The sequence below is a fragment of the Neodiprion pinetum genome, chromosome 1 (assembly GCF_021155775.2).
Source record: "Neodiprion pinetum isolate iyNeoPine1 chromosome 1, iyNeoPine1.2, whole genome shotgun sequence".
Lineage (NCBI taxonomy): Eukaryota > Metazoa > Arthropoda > Insecta > Hymenoptera > Diprionidae > Neodiprion > Neodiprion pinetum.
The window spans coordinates 5189696-5204385 of record NC_060232.1 but is presented as its reverse complement, the minus strand read 5'-3'; the positions used below and the strand labels follow the sequence as shown (position 1 = coordinate 5204385).

At 34.3% G+C, this 14690-nt stretch overlaps 3 protein-coding genes across 20 annotated transcripts in view; 1 reads left to right on the top strand and 2 right to left on the bottom strand.

Annotated features, from left to right (window-relative positions):
• The window catches only part of LOC124217956 (titin homolog), a 17916-nt gene extending 15066 nt beyond the window's left edge, over positions 1-2850 (bottom strand). For 8 of the 9 annotated variants that reach the window (XM_069133534.1, XM_069133539.1, XM_069133537.1 and 5 more), the window contains exons 1-4: positions 2662-2850; positions 1513-2071; positions 785-1215; positions 31-597 (exon numbers count right to left, since the gene is read on the bottom strand). In XM_069133534.1, the coding sequence (XP_068989635.1) occupies positions 31-597; positions 785-1215; positions 1513-2060 (1546 nt within the window). In that variant the 5' untranslated portion in view covers positions 2061-2071; positions 2662-2850. The remainder of the gene's footprint in view (positions 1-30; positions 598-784; positions 1216-1512; positions 2072-2661) is intronic. The other variant, XM_069133547.1, reaches the window with a different exon arrangement.
• Positions 2847-11893, top strand: FER (tyrosine-protein kinase Fer). 8 transcript variants are annotated; one of them, XM_046620326.2, is made up of 16 exons: positions 2847-2991; positions 3268-3513; positions 3855-4028; positions 4372-4468; positions 4749-4944; positions 5338-5475; positions 5652-5861; positions 6205-6388; positions 6700-6870; positions 7582-7809; positions 7899-8075; positions 8185-8398; positions 8522-8674; positions 8805-8927; positions 9093-9215; positions 9427-11893. In XM_046620326.2, exons 2-16 carry the CDS (start codon positions 3301-3303, stop codon positions 9564-9566), a joined length of 2541 nt encoding a protein of 846 aa, XP_046476282.1. In that variant the 5' UTR covers positions 2847-2991; positions 3268-3300; the 3' UTR covers positions 9567-11893. The 8 variants fall into 8 exon arrangements, with proteins under 8 accessions (XP_046476282.1, XP_046476274.1, XP_046476264.1 ...); XM_046620318.2 differs by having other exon boundaries at positions 2858-2991; positions 3272-3513; positions 6235-6388; XM_046620308.2 differs by having other exon boundaries at positions 2859-2991; positions 3272-3513.
• eIF2Balpha (eukaryotic translation initiation factor 2B subunit alpha) lies at positions 10861-14640 on the bottom strand. Of its 3 annotated transcripts, XM_046620442.2 has the most exons (8): positions 14443-14640; positions 14270-14371; positions 13696-13835; positions 13237-13353; positions 12878-12990; positions 12630-12774; positions 12344-12469; positions 10861-12096 (listed from the first exon to the last, which is right to left on the bottom strand). In XM_046620442.2, exons 1-8 carry the CDS (start codon positions 14465-14467, stop codon positions 11947-11949), a joined length of 918 nt encoding a protein of 305 aa, XP_046476398.1. In that variant the 5' UTR covers positions 14468-14640; the 3' UTR covers positions 10861-11946. The 3 variants fall into 3 exon arrangements, with proteins under 3 accessions (XP_046476398.1, XP_046476408.1, XP_046476417.1); XM_046620452.2 differs by lacking the exons at positions 14270-14371; positions 14443-14640 and adding an exon at positions 13917-14109; XM_046620461.2 differs by lacking the exons at positions 14270-14371; positions 14443-14640 and adding an exon at positions 13921-14099.
• Positions 14641-14690: the final 50 nt, after the last annotated feature.

Genomic DNA, 14690 nt, shown 5'->3' with positions numbered 1-14690 from the left:
TTACTGCATTATAATGATGCAAAACCATACCGTGATGTTTTTTGGACTTTCCGCTACTGCTGTGCTGCTGTTGTGCTTCAAGGGCTGATTCAATTTTCAATTTAGCATCATTCACTTCATCAAGTAAAGATTTTGCCTTATCTTTACCTTTGCCTTTGCCTTTCTCTGTCCTTGCCCTCGAACCATCTGAACTCTGTTGCTTCGAAATAGTCTCAGATTTTCCCACAGTAGTTTCTATCCTTGCCTTGGGCTTGACAGGTTGAACTTTGGGAAGGACACCAAATTTATTTGCAAATGCCATAAGACGTTTTTTAGCTTGAGCTTTACCCAAAACAGGCTTTATCATTTTAGGACCCTCCACAACACTAGTAGATTGAACAACCTCTACAGTGTTTCTTGCTACTGGTTTGTCAGTTTTTTCTGTATTTTCAATTTTTTCAAGTTTCTCCGGCGTCTGTGGTGTCGGAATGTCTGAGACGTCAATCACCGGTGTACTTTGAACTAGCTGGTTACTGTCAGGTTCAGAGGAGACAGTTTCATCTGGGGTTGGATCGTCAGGGGAATAAGCATTGTCACTTCGTCCCAAAAAGTCGGACTCTGCCACAGAAAAATCAGTACTTTATCAAGATGGATGACAGGGAAAATTCAGTACTTAATGCACTTAGACAATCTTCAGAACTCTTCCATTTTTCTATAAAAATACTCATTTCAGATAGCAATGGTGTCTTGTTGATTGGAATTATTTTCATTATATTCAAGTTTGAAGATATTTTTATTTACCAACCTTGTGTTGTACCTGGAGCTTTTGGTGATGAGGGTAAATCTATCGAGGCTTTGTAATTTGACGAATCCAAAGTAGTATTGAAAGAAAGATGTGACTGAAAATTAGAATTTAGTGAGTTCGGATAGCTTCCTCCATATCCAGGAGTTTGACTACTAGTTGGAAGATAACTTGAATGTAAAGTCTGCGAGGTCCCTGAATTTGATGAGTTTGGATTTTGTATTTGCATGATGAGCGATGCTTGATTCAGAATATTCTGAAGTTGCGGACTCTGTGAATTAACTATGGAACTCTCATTGGCAGTAGCGTTTGCAGAAAGACTCGTGCTAGTATTAGGCAAGGCGTTTGTTACCATTGGTGGTCTCGGACCCCTAAATGGTAACATCGATCCTTTTGGCCCTAGTGGCTGACCCATTGACATATGAGCTCCAAATCTGAAAATGAAACATTGATCCTGTAACTGAGAAAACATAAATACCAGTATTGACAATTATTATTGCGCGGATAAAGTCTTAGAAAAGTTGTCAATAAGACTTGAATCATTAGATATCGTCTAACGTTAGTGACCCTTCTGCAGGATTTGTGTATTTTAGAGATGTGTGAAATATATTAACCATTTGTCAACTGGTGTGATTGCCATCATCTTAATGGCCAAATATGAAGTGATAAATGATAAGAGAATCAATCTTTTTTTTATTTAAGACTATTATTAAACTATAAAATTTTCTCACCTCGGCATTCGCATTGTACCCATCATTCTAGGAGGTGGAGTATTGGCCCAAAAACTTGGGGGAGGTAAGTGATGAAGATTTCCAAGCGGTAATCTTGGATTAATATGGGACCCATTATTACTAGTTGGTAATCTATTAGTTCTCCCTAACATCATTGGATTTAGTCCATAAGGATCTTCGTAATCGTATGATCCATCATATTCATAAGATCCATCGTATCCATACGTGTTATGGTAGTCATATTGATCGTCATAATCATAGGAATCTTCATAGTCACAGGAATCTTCATTTTCGTACAATTTTTCCTCCTGATTTTCAAATTGAATAAGAACTTCAGGCTCTTTTTCCGCTGGGTTGTCTAATGTAGTACTCTTTTCAGAGTCTGTATCGACAGTCTCTGGTTTTTCATCCGACTTTGGTAAAAGCGGCAGATCTTCTTCGCCTGGCACAGCGACGTCCCAAGAATGTTGAAATGTAGTTCGGCCAATGGTTCTACTGAATTCATCGTTCTCTCTGTCAGGAGAACTGACGACTTTGTCTTCATCCATAGTCTCATAACCTATCGCATTACATAATGTACTTTGATTGTCTGTTGAATCAGATATCAGCATATGATGTACTTCAATTAGAAAAACCTTTTTTTTTAATGACAATAGTCGGAGCGAAGTTTATACTTTTTAGTAACTAAGCATTAGTGCTAGTAGATGGATAGGAAACGTCTGTAATTTGCAGTGAACTCGCATCTGAAGATTTGAATACACAACTACTTGATTCATTGCAAATTCTGATAAAAGTTAAAGGATGTGCGATGGATAAACTAATTCTTACTTTTGTGAAACGGATAAAATAGACAGCAAAACTAATTACATGTAAGTTTTTTACGTAAAATGTCGGTGTCAACAATCGTGATTTAGGTTTAACGTTAACCTTATCAAATTGTCACGTCAATGTCAGCGTCATAGCGGACCAAACAATGCTATTGTCAAAAATTAATGAACACCATTTTTAACGTCTGATGAGATTGACAAGATGTGGTTGAGTAAAGAACGTAACTTTTGAACGAAAAGGAAAAAAAAAAGAATGCACGAGTCCGCAGGTTCTGGTTGTGACAACATTAACGGTGATTTAAACTACCGAAACTATTCTTACCTGTAGTTGAAGTTGATAAAATTTTTGTTACTCCCAGCCAGTCGAAGAATTTACCAAACTTGAAACACTATGCACTTCTCTGATTTTATGGAATTCGATAAAGCAACAATCAATTAATAATCTACTGGATAAAGATTTTACTCCACAGTCGGACATGTTTGTCGACACGAAGTTTGCAGCGGCAGAATCGCCAACCGGGCAATGTTCAAGCAATAACATAGGAAATGTAGACCACCTAGTGAAATTTCTTGGAACGATGGCTGCCTAGCCGTAAACCGGATTAACATATTTCCCTACTTTCCAGGATAAGTCTGACATCTATGTTTTTCAGTAAGTACGTGTCGGTATTTTAGGGTAGAAGCATAAAAATTTATAATTTTGATTGTGTATAAATATAAGTGTTGATCTCAGCGATGGTTGGGTGGTAAATTGTGAGCCAATAATAAAGTGATGTAATTTTCATTTAGCTCGCTCGAATCAACAGCTCCATCTTACATTCGAGTGGTTTAATTGATTTCAATCACCTGCTGTCAAGTTGTATATTAACATACATACATAAATGTGCAAAAATGAATTTCCATTAATGTATTTTGTGTCAAATTGGAGTAAGACAGTTTCGAAGAAATTTCGGACATAGCAATGGGATTCTCGTCTAATCTCCAAGGGCAGGCTTCCCACGAGGCGCTCCTGGGTAGACAAGATGCTGAAATCAAGCTTCTCGATACAATGCGTCGATGTTTGACCAATAAGGTGAAATCAGACCGGGACTATGCCTCGACAATATCCTCCTTAACAACGCAAGGACGAAAAGTTGAACGCAGCGAAGATCTTGCCGGCAGTTTAATTGCGCAGGTACTTTCTCTCCTCATCAAATATCGCCCTTGTTCGAATTAATGCGCTGCAATGATGACGCTGAAATTAGCAGGTAATAGCCAGCAGATAATACGTGCAAAAAGCTTTCAGGAGATGAAGTATGGATTAAACGTGACAGGATTATTCAAGGAAGTTTCCTAAATATATTCCTGGATATTTTATCATTTGCTCATCCCCTGAAAGTCTTGGGACACAGATTACCTGCTTACTTTCAGCGTCGTCATGCAATGAACAGTTTCAATGCTCTATATATCAACGGGTATTTTATAGTGCCAGGCTTTGATTGCAATTCAAATTTAACTAAAAATATATTCTTCCAGAGCTGGAAGGATATAATGGATTCGGTGGAACAAAGTGCCAAACTGATCAAGCAGCAAGCTGATTTAATGGAGAGTGTTGTTGTAGAGCACATAAGTAGCCTCCATACGGAGAGAAGGCGGGCTCGTAAACTTTACCAGGAAGAACACACATGGTTAAACAATCAATTTCAACAGGTAAATTACCTGTAAACTACATATGACATGACGAAGACAAGCTTCCGTTCTTTGCTGTGATGACTAATTTATAACAACAATTGGCAACCTTAATGTACAATCAAAATTGAGTTTTCTTTATGAAGAATCTCTCGCATAACATTTGTACTAATTTTCGCCTTATTCTTCACACTTGTCCAACAAGTACCAATTATCTTATAATTAGTAACAAATTTGTCATCATTGCTAACAAATCACTGGATATCTAACGTAAAGAATATTTGTGTAATACAATGTAAATGTGATAAACTTCTGTAATGTATACCACATTTATTCGCCAATTGTTTCTGTATCATCTGTGCAGTTAACCGACGATGTAGCTAGGAAAAAAACTGAATATCAAAAAAGTCTGGAGGTATACAAATTGATGAGATCTCGTTTTGAAGAACATTACGTTAAATGTAAGTAAATACATACAGTGAAAATGTAGCCACTCGCTTTCAATTGGTTATTCTCAGAATTTTAACAAGAAAATTAACATGCCCATTTCATCATCTGAGATTTTGCTTAACTGTTGACAAACTTACAACACAAAAATCACGTAACTCCCAATTGCATATTGTAAGCTATTTGCTCATGTCTGACATCTCTTTAACGAAACTTCTACCATGTATATATTTACAATATAATATGCTTTAATATATTCAATAAGTAAAAGTCACGATGATGATCATTCCATAGCGGGAAGAGGTGGGAGGAAACTAGATGAAGTAAGAGAGAAATATCAGAAGGCATGTCGAAAACTTCATTTGACTCACAACGAATATGTGTTACTACTTGGAGCGGTAACTGAATGTGAACACGATTTACGGACCTCTTATCTACCTAGTTTACTACAACGTCAACAAGCTGTTCACCAAGAATTTATCGTAACATGGTAAGCAATCATTTGTATTTTTTGAAAATAACACAAACGTGAGCATAAATATTTTTTTAAGGACCCAAGCTCTAGCAATCTTGGTGTCCTCACATCACTTATACATTTCTCACGTCCGTTCATGTCCACCAAATTAGAAGAAGAAGTTTTTTTTTTACCAATTCCTTCTTGTTTTTGTACCAAGCTAGATTAAAAATAATTTTAAAAAGAAAACATCAGCTTTGATAAAAAATGATATTCACAACTGACTTCATATATTTTATCGTAATTCAATACTTCGATATGTTTTACATGCCACAAAGTAATGAAAATAAGGTAAAAAATATACATTTTTGGAAATACGAGGTTTACTTTCGATATGTCGTTTATATTCAACTAGAATTTCTTTTGCAGGAAAAGTATTCTGCAAGATATAGTAAAATACTCAGACTTTACAACCGAAAAGTTTCTAGAAATTCACACGCGGATGGAAAAAGCTGTAGATACTATAAAACCTATTGATGAGTATAAAGATTTCATTGGAAAACATAGGTAAGATCTTAAAAAAAAAAAATCAACTGTTAATTAGAAGTAAATTGTAACTCACTTTCATGCATGATTTTAAAATTGACTAAATGTAAATTGTAACACCGCGTCTATTTGTCAATCAGATTTTATCCACTATATTACTTTTTTTTTTTTTTAACATCTTCGTGCTTATTTCCCAGAACCCGCCCAGCATCTCCAATAAGATTTACGTTTGAGGAAAATCTTATCGACGACACATCTGGGAAATTGCTGCCAAACAAATTAACTGTTGATAATCTAACGATAGATTGGCTGCGCAGCCGACTCACAGAGCTAGAAACATCTCTCAAAACTACACAATTGAGTAAACAGGCTATGCTGACACCGCCGGAACCTATCTGTGATTCTAAGTATGTTTGAAGTATAAATCATATGGAATCGCGATGCATACTGTAAAATGAATGCAGTATCAGCTGTACCAATTAGGATGTTCGCATTTTAAATCAGGCGAATATACGATCAAACTCGTGTCAGTTTAAATTGTTATTGAACTCAATATTCTTGGCACATTAAAATATTATATTTACGAATTATTAGATGTCTGCTAATTTTCTCTCTAGTTATTGTTGTTCCCAGTCTCTGTTGCAAAGAATTGAAACCGCATCGGAAGAGCTACTTCTGTTTGTATGGAAAAACTTGAATGAACTCAAATTTCAACACTAGTTTGTAAAAATTAAATATTATCTTGGACAGAATATTAAGTGTCGATTACTCACGAGAAAGGGAAGAGCTGCGGCAGCGATGTCAGGAGAAGAAATTACTGAGGCAAGCAGAAGTGATTCGAGGAGCCCTCAATGAACTTGGCTGCGAAGAATTACCGTCTGGTTGCGATCTCTCAATGGAAGGGTCTTTCACGGAACCAGCAGTAAACAACAAAGTAAGTTTTCTATCGCAATTACACTCTGATATTACATTCTGGTCACTATTTGTCATTAGAACTATCTTCTTACATCAGATCTATCTTTCACTTGAATAGACACCTGTAACAGAAGAAAAATCATCTCCAATCATATTTGAATCAAGTTCTATTATAGTAGAAAGAACATTCCATATCAATTTAGAGTGCTTAAAGTTTAAAGGTATTTATTGTCATTACTGATCAGAATTATATGTGTAATTTTTCAATTACAAGCAAGTGATATTTTGTAAAAAGGCTTGATTGAATGTTTAAACTCATTACACTTCCAGAGAAATACGGTTCCAGACATTGGTTTCTTTACATTGCGCAGGAATCAGCGTATTGTTACATTGTTAAAATCTCCATTCAAATCATTACCTTCGATAAGTAATGAAAAGAATGGCCTAGTTAGAGCAAATAGTGAGGGCCCGATGACACAGCGAATTGATACTCCACCGGTTGTATGTGCAACTGTTCATTTACTTTAACAAAAAATTGCGCATTGGATGAGCTTAAGCACCTTCATTATTTTTGCGACTATTTTTCTTTTTCTATTACAAATCATTTCATCAGTTTAATTCAACATCAATTTCAACCGTCATTTAACTAATCCTTTGACATGTTGACCAAATTTATTTAACATCTGATCTGCTTTCGTCTTTTATTCTGTGTCTTTTAACATACCTGTTTTACAGTAGTAGAAATAATTTATACTATGAAAATTGTAAATGAAGAAAATATACTTTATGTAAAAAACGAGATCACACTTTTAACAACTGCTACCTGTTGTAAAGGTCGTCGTACAGCGTGCAATATAATACTGAATGGTTGATATGAAAGATGTCATAGAGCGTGAAATAAAATATTGAATGGCAGTTTGTTGTTCTGTTCGAAGCTTCTTATTTTGTGTTACTCAATAATTATTTACAGATATATTAAATCGCTTTTATGTGTATTAAAAACTCATATTTGATAGGCAAAATTTTGACTTCTCATCATTTAAACAAGTGACTTCGAAGCTTCAATCTATTTGTGTTATATACGTGGTCATAGAGTCTATCAGATTAGCATGCATTTTTTTATGGACTTTTGGTGGTACCATATGACATACTGGTACCAAAAATTGAAGTATGTGTACAAATGAAATAATAGATCTACACAATATATAACAGGTACCGCTACGTGGTGTCTGCAATTTAAGTAACAATCAAAAAGGTGGAGGAGGCTTGATAGAAGAAGAATGGTTTCATGGTGTGTTGCCTCGGGAAGAAGTTGTGAGACTTCTCGTCAATGAGGGTGACTACTTAGTACGAGAAACTACAAGAAACGACGAGTGTCAGATCGTACTTTCAGTTTGTTGGGACGGACATAAACATTTTATCGTACAAACCACATCTGAGGTAACAATGCTGTATATGAAGACTTGATAAAAGCATTTGAATACTTGTTAAAAATGATTAACAACTATGTAACGAATTCTTGACTTTAGGGACACTTCAGGTTTGAAGGTCCTTCGTTTCCGTCAATTCAAGAGTTGATAGTACATCAATGGCAGTCTGGATTACCAGTAACTAGTCGATCTGGTGCTATTTTGAGAACGCCCATTTTAAGAGAACGGTGGGAACTCAATAATGATGATGTAGTTCTTATAGATAAAATAGGCCGAGTGAGTTTACTATTCTACTTTAGTTTAGTTACTTTTGAAGAAAAAGCAAGTTGTGATGATTTCTTACATTGACATTAAAAAAATCACTACATAAATATTAATCTTCTAGGGTAACTTTGGCGATGTGTACAAAGCTCAATTGAAATCATCGAAAATCGATGTAGCAGTTAAGACGTGCAAGGTAACTTTACCGGATGAACAAAAAAAGAAATTTTTGCAAGAAGGACGGATTTTGAAACAGTACGACCATCCGAACATTGTTAAGCTCATTGGAATCTGTGTACAGAAGCAACCTATTATGATCGTTATGGAATTGGTACCAGGTATATCCCAAAAAATACCAACAAGTTACTTTACGTACAAGCATTGAAGCTGTATCCGATATATTTTCAATTCTAAGTTCATCCTATTTTCCTTCGCAACCTAGAGAAACATGTTCTTTTTAGGTGGTTCACTCCTGACCTACTTGAGAAAAAACGCAAGCACTATAACTCAACGTGAACAACTTAGAATGTGCAAAGATGCTGCTGCTGGTATGTGCTACTTGGAGTCAAAATACTGTATTCATAGAGATTTGGCAGCCCGAAATTGCCTTGTTGGTAAGTAGATTGTAAGACCGTTGGTACTTTTCAGTATACACATATCATCAGCATACTTTGAGGTGCGTGCAAATTACATTTTTAATTATTGAGATTAACTTTCTTACATTTTAATTCGTAATCCCTCTAGGCTATGAGTCTATAGTAAAAATATCCGATTTTGGAATGTCGCGCGAAGAAGAAGAATACATTGTTTCTGATGGCATGAAGCAAATACCAATTAAGTGGACAGCGCCAGAAGCATTGAATTTTGGTGATTATTACACTGTTTATAAGTTAGCGTGAGAATACAGTTGTGATTTTAAAGAAAATGCAGAAACTTGATTTTCGTAAATCTCAGTCATAACAAATAGCTTTTGTCTAGCAATCAAATAAAATACTTATACTTATATATACGACTAAATTAATTATCTTACAGGCAAATATACTTCTCTTTGCGATGTTTGGAGCTATGGTGTCTTGATATGGGAAATATTTTCCAAAGGAGGAACCCCATACAGTGGCATGTCAAACTCAAAGGCACGAGAGAAGATTGACACGGGTGAGATGCAATTTCTATTTATATTGTTTTAATTTCAATGATTTTTTTTTTTTTTAAACATAATCTTTACCCCTCCCCATGTGACATGCACCTTCTTTAAAACCAAATCCTCCAATTCTCTTGATAGAGCATAATATCCATGAAGATTAGCAAAAGCTATCATACATACATTAGATTCAAGGATTTACATAGATTTGCATTATTCTTAAAGGATATCGAATGCCTACCCCAGAAGGTACTCCAGATGAAATTTACCGGTTAATGTTACGCTGTTGGGAGTACGAGCCAGAGAAAAGGCCACATTTTGAACAGATATACACCGTTGTTGATACATTGTCGCAAGCACTGTAATGCCTAATGCAGCCCACTTGTAACATCTGACTACGGAAAACATTAGAGCTTCTACCGTAATAATTCACCTTATTACCCAAATGACGGGTTTACCAATTATAGGTTCCTTTATACATGACTTCTTTTGCTACTCAAACACACACACTTATCTACTTATTTGTGTATATTTTAAGCAAGCGTGCTCAAGTCGAATCTAATTCACTTCTTGTGAAAGATACTACGACGGTATGAGAATGTGAATATAATTTAATTGGCCTGCATGGAGTCTCAGTATCACGCCAGCAAAATGAGAAAAAAATTGATTAGTCGCGTTTATATGGGGTTCACCATAGTTTTGTTTTCATTGAGGTGCATTTGCATCTACTCCAATATAAAATAAAATATTTCTTCATCTGATTTGAGCATGATCTTTCAATACAATGCAGCTTTTAAACAGTGTGTGTAAGATATTGTTTATTATTTCTGAGCTGCAATATTCGTCTGTAATAAAAGTAGAGTTAGGTTTTTTTTTTCTCAAGTAGTATGTTAAACAATGACAAGGTGAACTAAGAATTTAAGTTTTATATTTTGAATTTCTTTCAGCTACCATACTAATATTATATAATGCAAAGATTTTTCTGATAGGAGATTTTCAATAAAATAGAATAATAATTACGCTGCTAATTATGGCATCCATATGTACGTAGGTTAAGGAAAAAGCAGCTTATTGTTTAAGTATTAAAACCGTATTTCTCGTGATAATATTTGCAGCTATTTTTGAAAAACTTTTACCCACAAAATTGACTTAGTTTTAAATACTTCAGGAGATTAAATTTTTTGATAAAATTATTACATTTTTATATCTTCCACATTAATTAACGGAAAAATAGTACGATTCTGTGAACATAATACAGGCGTTTTTTAGTTTTGTGAATGTAAGTAACATTCTGCAAAGCGAAATATTTCTTTCAAAAGTATATGTTCAATTTAATAGACGTCTATCTAACCGCGTAAATTATATGTCAGCTTTCCATGCATCAATCGCTTTAGAATTACACTAAAATAGAATCTTTTTAAACTCGAATTTCAAAATAAATCGCCGAATCCCAGAAACATTGCTAAACTGAAAAAAATGAAGACAATATTACTGCCATGTAGACTGTTTAGCTCCCGTTGTGGTGCATAAACTCGGTTGAGTCTGCATTAAAAATTTCATTAAATGTACGCTTAGCGAAATTCTACTGAATTTCTTGATTAATATGATTTTTGAATTCTTCCAGTCATTTATTCATATATCTCATTTTTCCTTGAAATGCAAGAAAATGACGATCAATATTTTAAAACAAGTCCAATAAAAATGTATAAGCACTTTGAGCATCAGCCGTTGGTGCTATAAATGTTGATAATAAATAGTGGTCAAGACATGTCGCCAAATTATGTATTAAAACAAGAATAAACTGAATATCAAATGTAATACTATTTGCAATAGGGCTATACTACTTCGAGAACCTCTGCGCAGGTAGAAATCATTTCTATTTGCTAATTGGAATGGTTGACAACTGACTAGCGCGTTTGTATTATTTAATAATGTTACTTTACATCTCATTGATATTAATAATTTACCATTGTTGGAAGAAATGATTATTGATATGTTATAAGTATTTTAAATATCAGACGCTATCATTCTTATAAGTTAATGTCTATTGCTGTGCAATATAAAAATCGTTTCTATAGAGTATATTCTTTAAAGTTGCTAATCTGAATATGGAATCAGTCAACTAGGAAGAAGTTATGGAATAATGTATATTGTTTTATTCATATATGTATGTGAATTACAAATGAACAAAATAATGTACATGATTCTATATACATATGTACGTAGATTATCGTTTTTATTATATATATAGCCATTACAGGCAAGAATATAGTCAGTTGATGTTCATTTAATTGTTAAATTTTATTCGTTTGATAAGTCTAACATTGATGGAATAAAAAAGCAATATTTTAACAAGAAAACCATGCTTTTATCTTCAAAGATGTTAATTTATTTAGTATTCCATAACCAATCCGTACGTTAATTTAAAAAATTCAACGCTTCAACTGATTCGAATTTATTTCTACCTGTACAAAACATACATAGAAAGATCTGGTTGTAACTGCAATCATATAACGGAACTTTTTTCCACTGACTAGGACTTTGTTCACGGAGAGAATTGAATGAATTTTCGTAAACCTTCTTAATATTCAAGCAACTCACGAATCGAATACCCCATAATAAAAATTTGGCATCTAAAATGAATTTGAGTCTTATATGTATCTCGTATTGCAGCCTTTAGAGTATATTTCAATGGTGACGTGAAAAATAGTAATCCCTGTGAATGCAGGACAAAATTGTTTCATTTTATAAATAAAGTTTAATAAGTTCGTCACTAACAGCAGATGGAGTCAGTATACCAAGATCAGTAAATAAAAGATTTATATAAGATGGTGGAGTGTAATCAACTAATGGATGTTCTCGGTGTAGATCCTTTTTCAGTGTACTTGCTGTGTACTGTGGGAAAAACATACACGTATAAAAATACTTAGTATATGGTTACACTTTTTCAATTTATCTCAATCTTGACAACTATAATAAGTAGATTCTAGCACACGTGCATATCGCGTGTCGACATTGTCAAAATAGTATCATTCGCAACTAAATTTTGACTGATTCATAAATTTAAAACAATAAATCAATGGTAAGAGTTTGAAAAGCAAAAAGAAAATAGACAATAGTTTCTCCCACAGTTTAAACTCACTTTAAATTCGTTGGGGAGATCAACTTGATTTAGAGGATATATTCGAGAAAATTTATAACTTTCAGTCAGGACATAAAAAGGTTTCTTGATCTCCCGAGCACACATCGCCATTGTGTAAGTTCCCACCTGCAATTAGAGAGTTACGTGTTGTTTTTATAATTTTGTGTAAAAGTAATGGAAAACTCTACAGATGCAGTTTTGTTCGTTGCATCTCAGATCATACCATGAATACTACCTCGTTTATTACTGTTACATAATATATTACGTCGACAGAACTTATACTTGCTTTATTAATTATTCCACCGCTCTCTGCAACTCCCTCAGCTCCAACCATTACCATGTCAACTTGCTCCATAATGTAACCCATTGCCGAATCAAGTATTAACGTACATGGCACATCCAGGAGGGTCAAGTCTTTGCACATTTCCTTGCTGTACATGAATCACGTTATTCATATTTCTATTGGGTCTATGGTAAATTATAAAATGTTGTGTGATATATACAATGTTAAAATTTTATCAAATTATAGCTCACCCGCTATTGTTTGGGAAAGACTCCGTGACATAAACTTCGAACCTTTTATTACTAGCTGCAGCTTCTTTCATAGTTTGTAAAACAACTCTGGATTTGGAATGTGTCAATATCCTCTATGCAAAATGAATAGTAATTTAATTCACAGTAGTTGAGTTGATAGTGTTAATTGTACTGAGTGCAAATTTCTACGTCAGATGTGTGTACAAATGAATTCTATTTTACACATTTTAAGAGCACAATCTAATTAGATTCTATTCACACTATATACGTGAAAATTTGTATCTTATTTAAATATCAATCAAATCATCAGAATATCATCCTTAGAGTCAGTAATCACCGAGTGAAATTCTTTTACTTACCGAGCCATCTATTATAAACTGTGCAGCCAGTTTAGCCACTTTACCACGTGCAGCAAACAACTTATCGTAGAAAAGCTTCCCCCGCTGAATCATAATCCGTTTACAGTCAGCAAATGGCTGCATGTAAGAGCAAAATGAATAAACTATACGTGTATGGTAAGATACTTGATTTGTTGTATGTTTATAAATACGATTTTTTGAGAGCAGATCAAATAATACAAATGTTATATCCTGAGTACCATCCAAATACTCTTATAAAATCATTGTTTTTTTATACCCTTTCTGTCAAAGAACCTGCTATGACTTGAGTAAAATTGATTAAAAACTGATTGTGTATTATCTACCATACTTATTTAAAATCCTATCAATCGAATGAAGTATAAGTATAATTTTTTAAATCTCGGGTGAACATTCTCTTTATTTTAAGTACGACTTTCTAAATTAAAGTAAGACACTTACAGAATTATCCAATGTGGCCAATGTAATGAAACGGAGGAAAAGCTCACAACCCGAAGCAATACCAGTAACAGGATGATCGGTAGATCGCATTGTATCTACTGCATTTTGCAGACACAAATGGAGTTCCTGAACTGTTTCCGCTAAACATAATAATACACAATCAAATAATGAAGAAAGTATAGCCTCATGAAACCATAAATGGACGGAAATTCCATTTTCACCTACAAAGCAGCATAAATTTACAGCCTTAGTCTTTGTTAGTTGCATTCACTTTGTTAACCCTACAGCTCGTGACTGAGGTCCAAACGCACCCCACACAAACTTTAAACGATGCTGAGTGCGACTACCACTACGTGGTTTTCAGACTTCGATTGGGTTTTCCATTATCTAAATCTAAATAAATTCAGATTTTTCGTACACCATTCTCTTCCTTATGAAAAAACGAAGAAAACCATGCATGAGGAAGTTTGTTTATCAGCATAGGACCAGTTTTGTCATGCGTTTGAAGGTAATAAAAAATAATCATGAGTAGTAGGGTTAAACATCATTATTGAGACTACGAAAAATTACTCACAGTCAGAGCGTTCCAAAACTTTTAAAAGCGTTTGTATTGCAGCCATTCCTGCTGATATATCGCTTTCATTCTTCATAATGCGGTTAAAAAATATACAGATATCTGAAAGTGTATTTAAATAGTTCCTTAGTTGTTGGTTAAGTAGGGAATATTTTTAATCAGTATCTAAATACCTTTTTGATTCATACTGTCTGGCATTTTTCGAAATGTTATCAGCTATCGCGACTCTTCCAATACTGAAGTATTATTGTAATAAAAGGCGAGAAAATAAATCACCAAACATCTGTGCAGTCGAGATAATTTGAGGTTAACGTCACGTATTTATGGCATGCTTAGAGCTGCTCCATTCCCGTTCACCGTGTCCGTGATCCATAATTGATGATGCAATCGGATGAACGTATCGTGGAGTACCTTCTTGTGG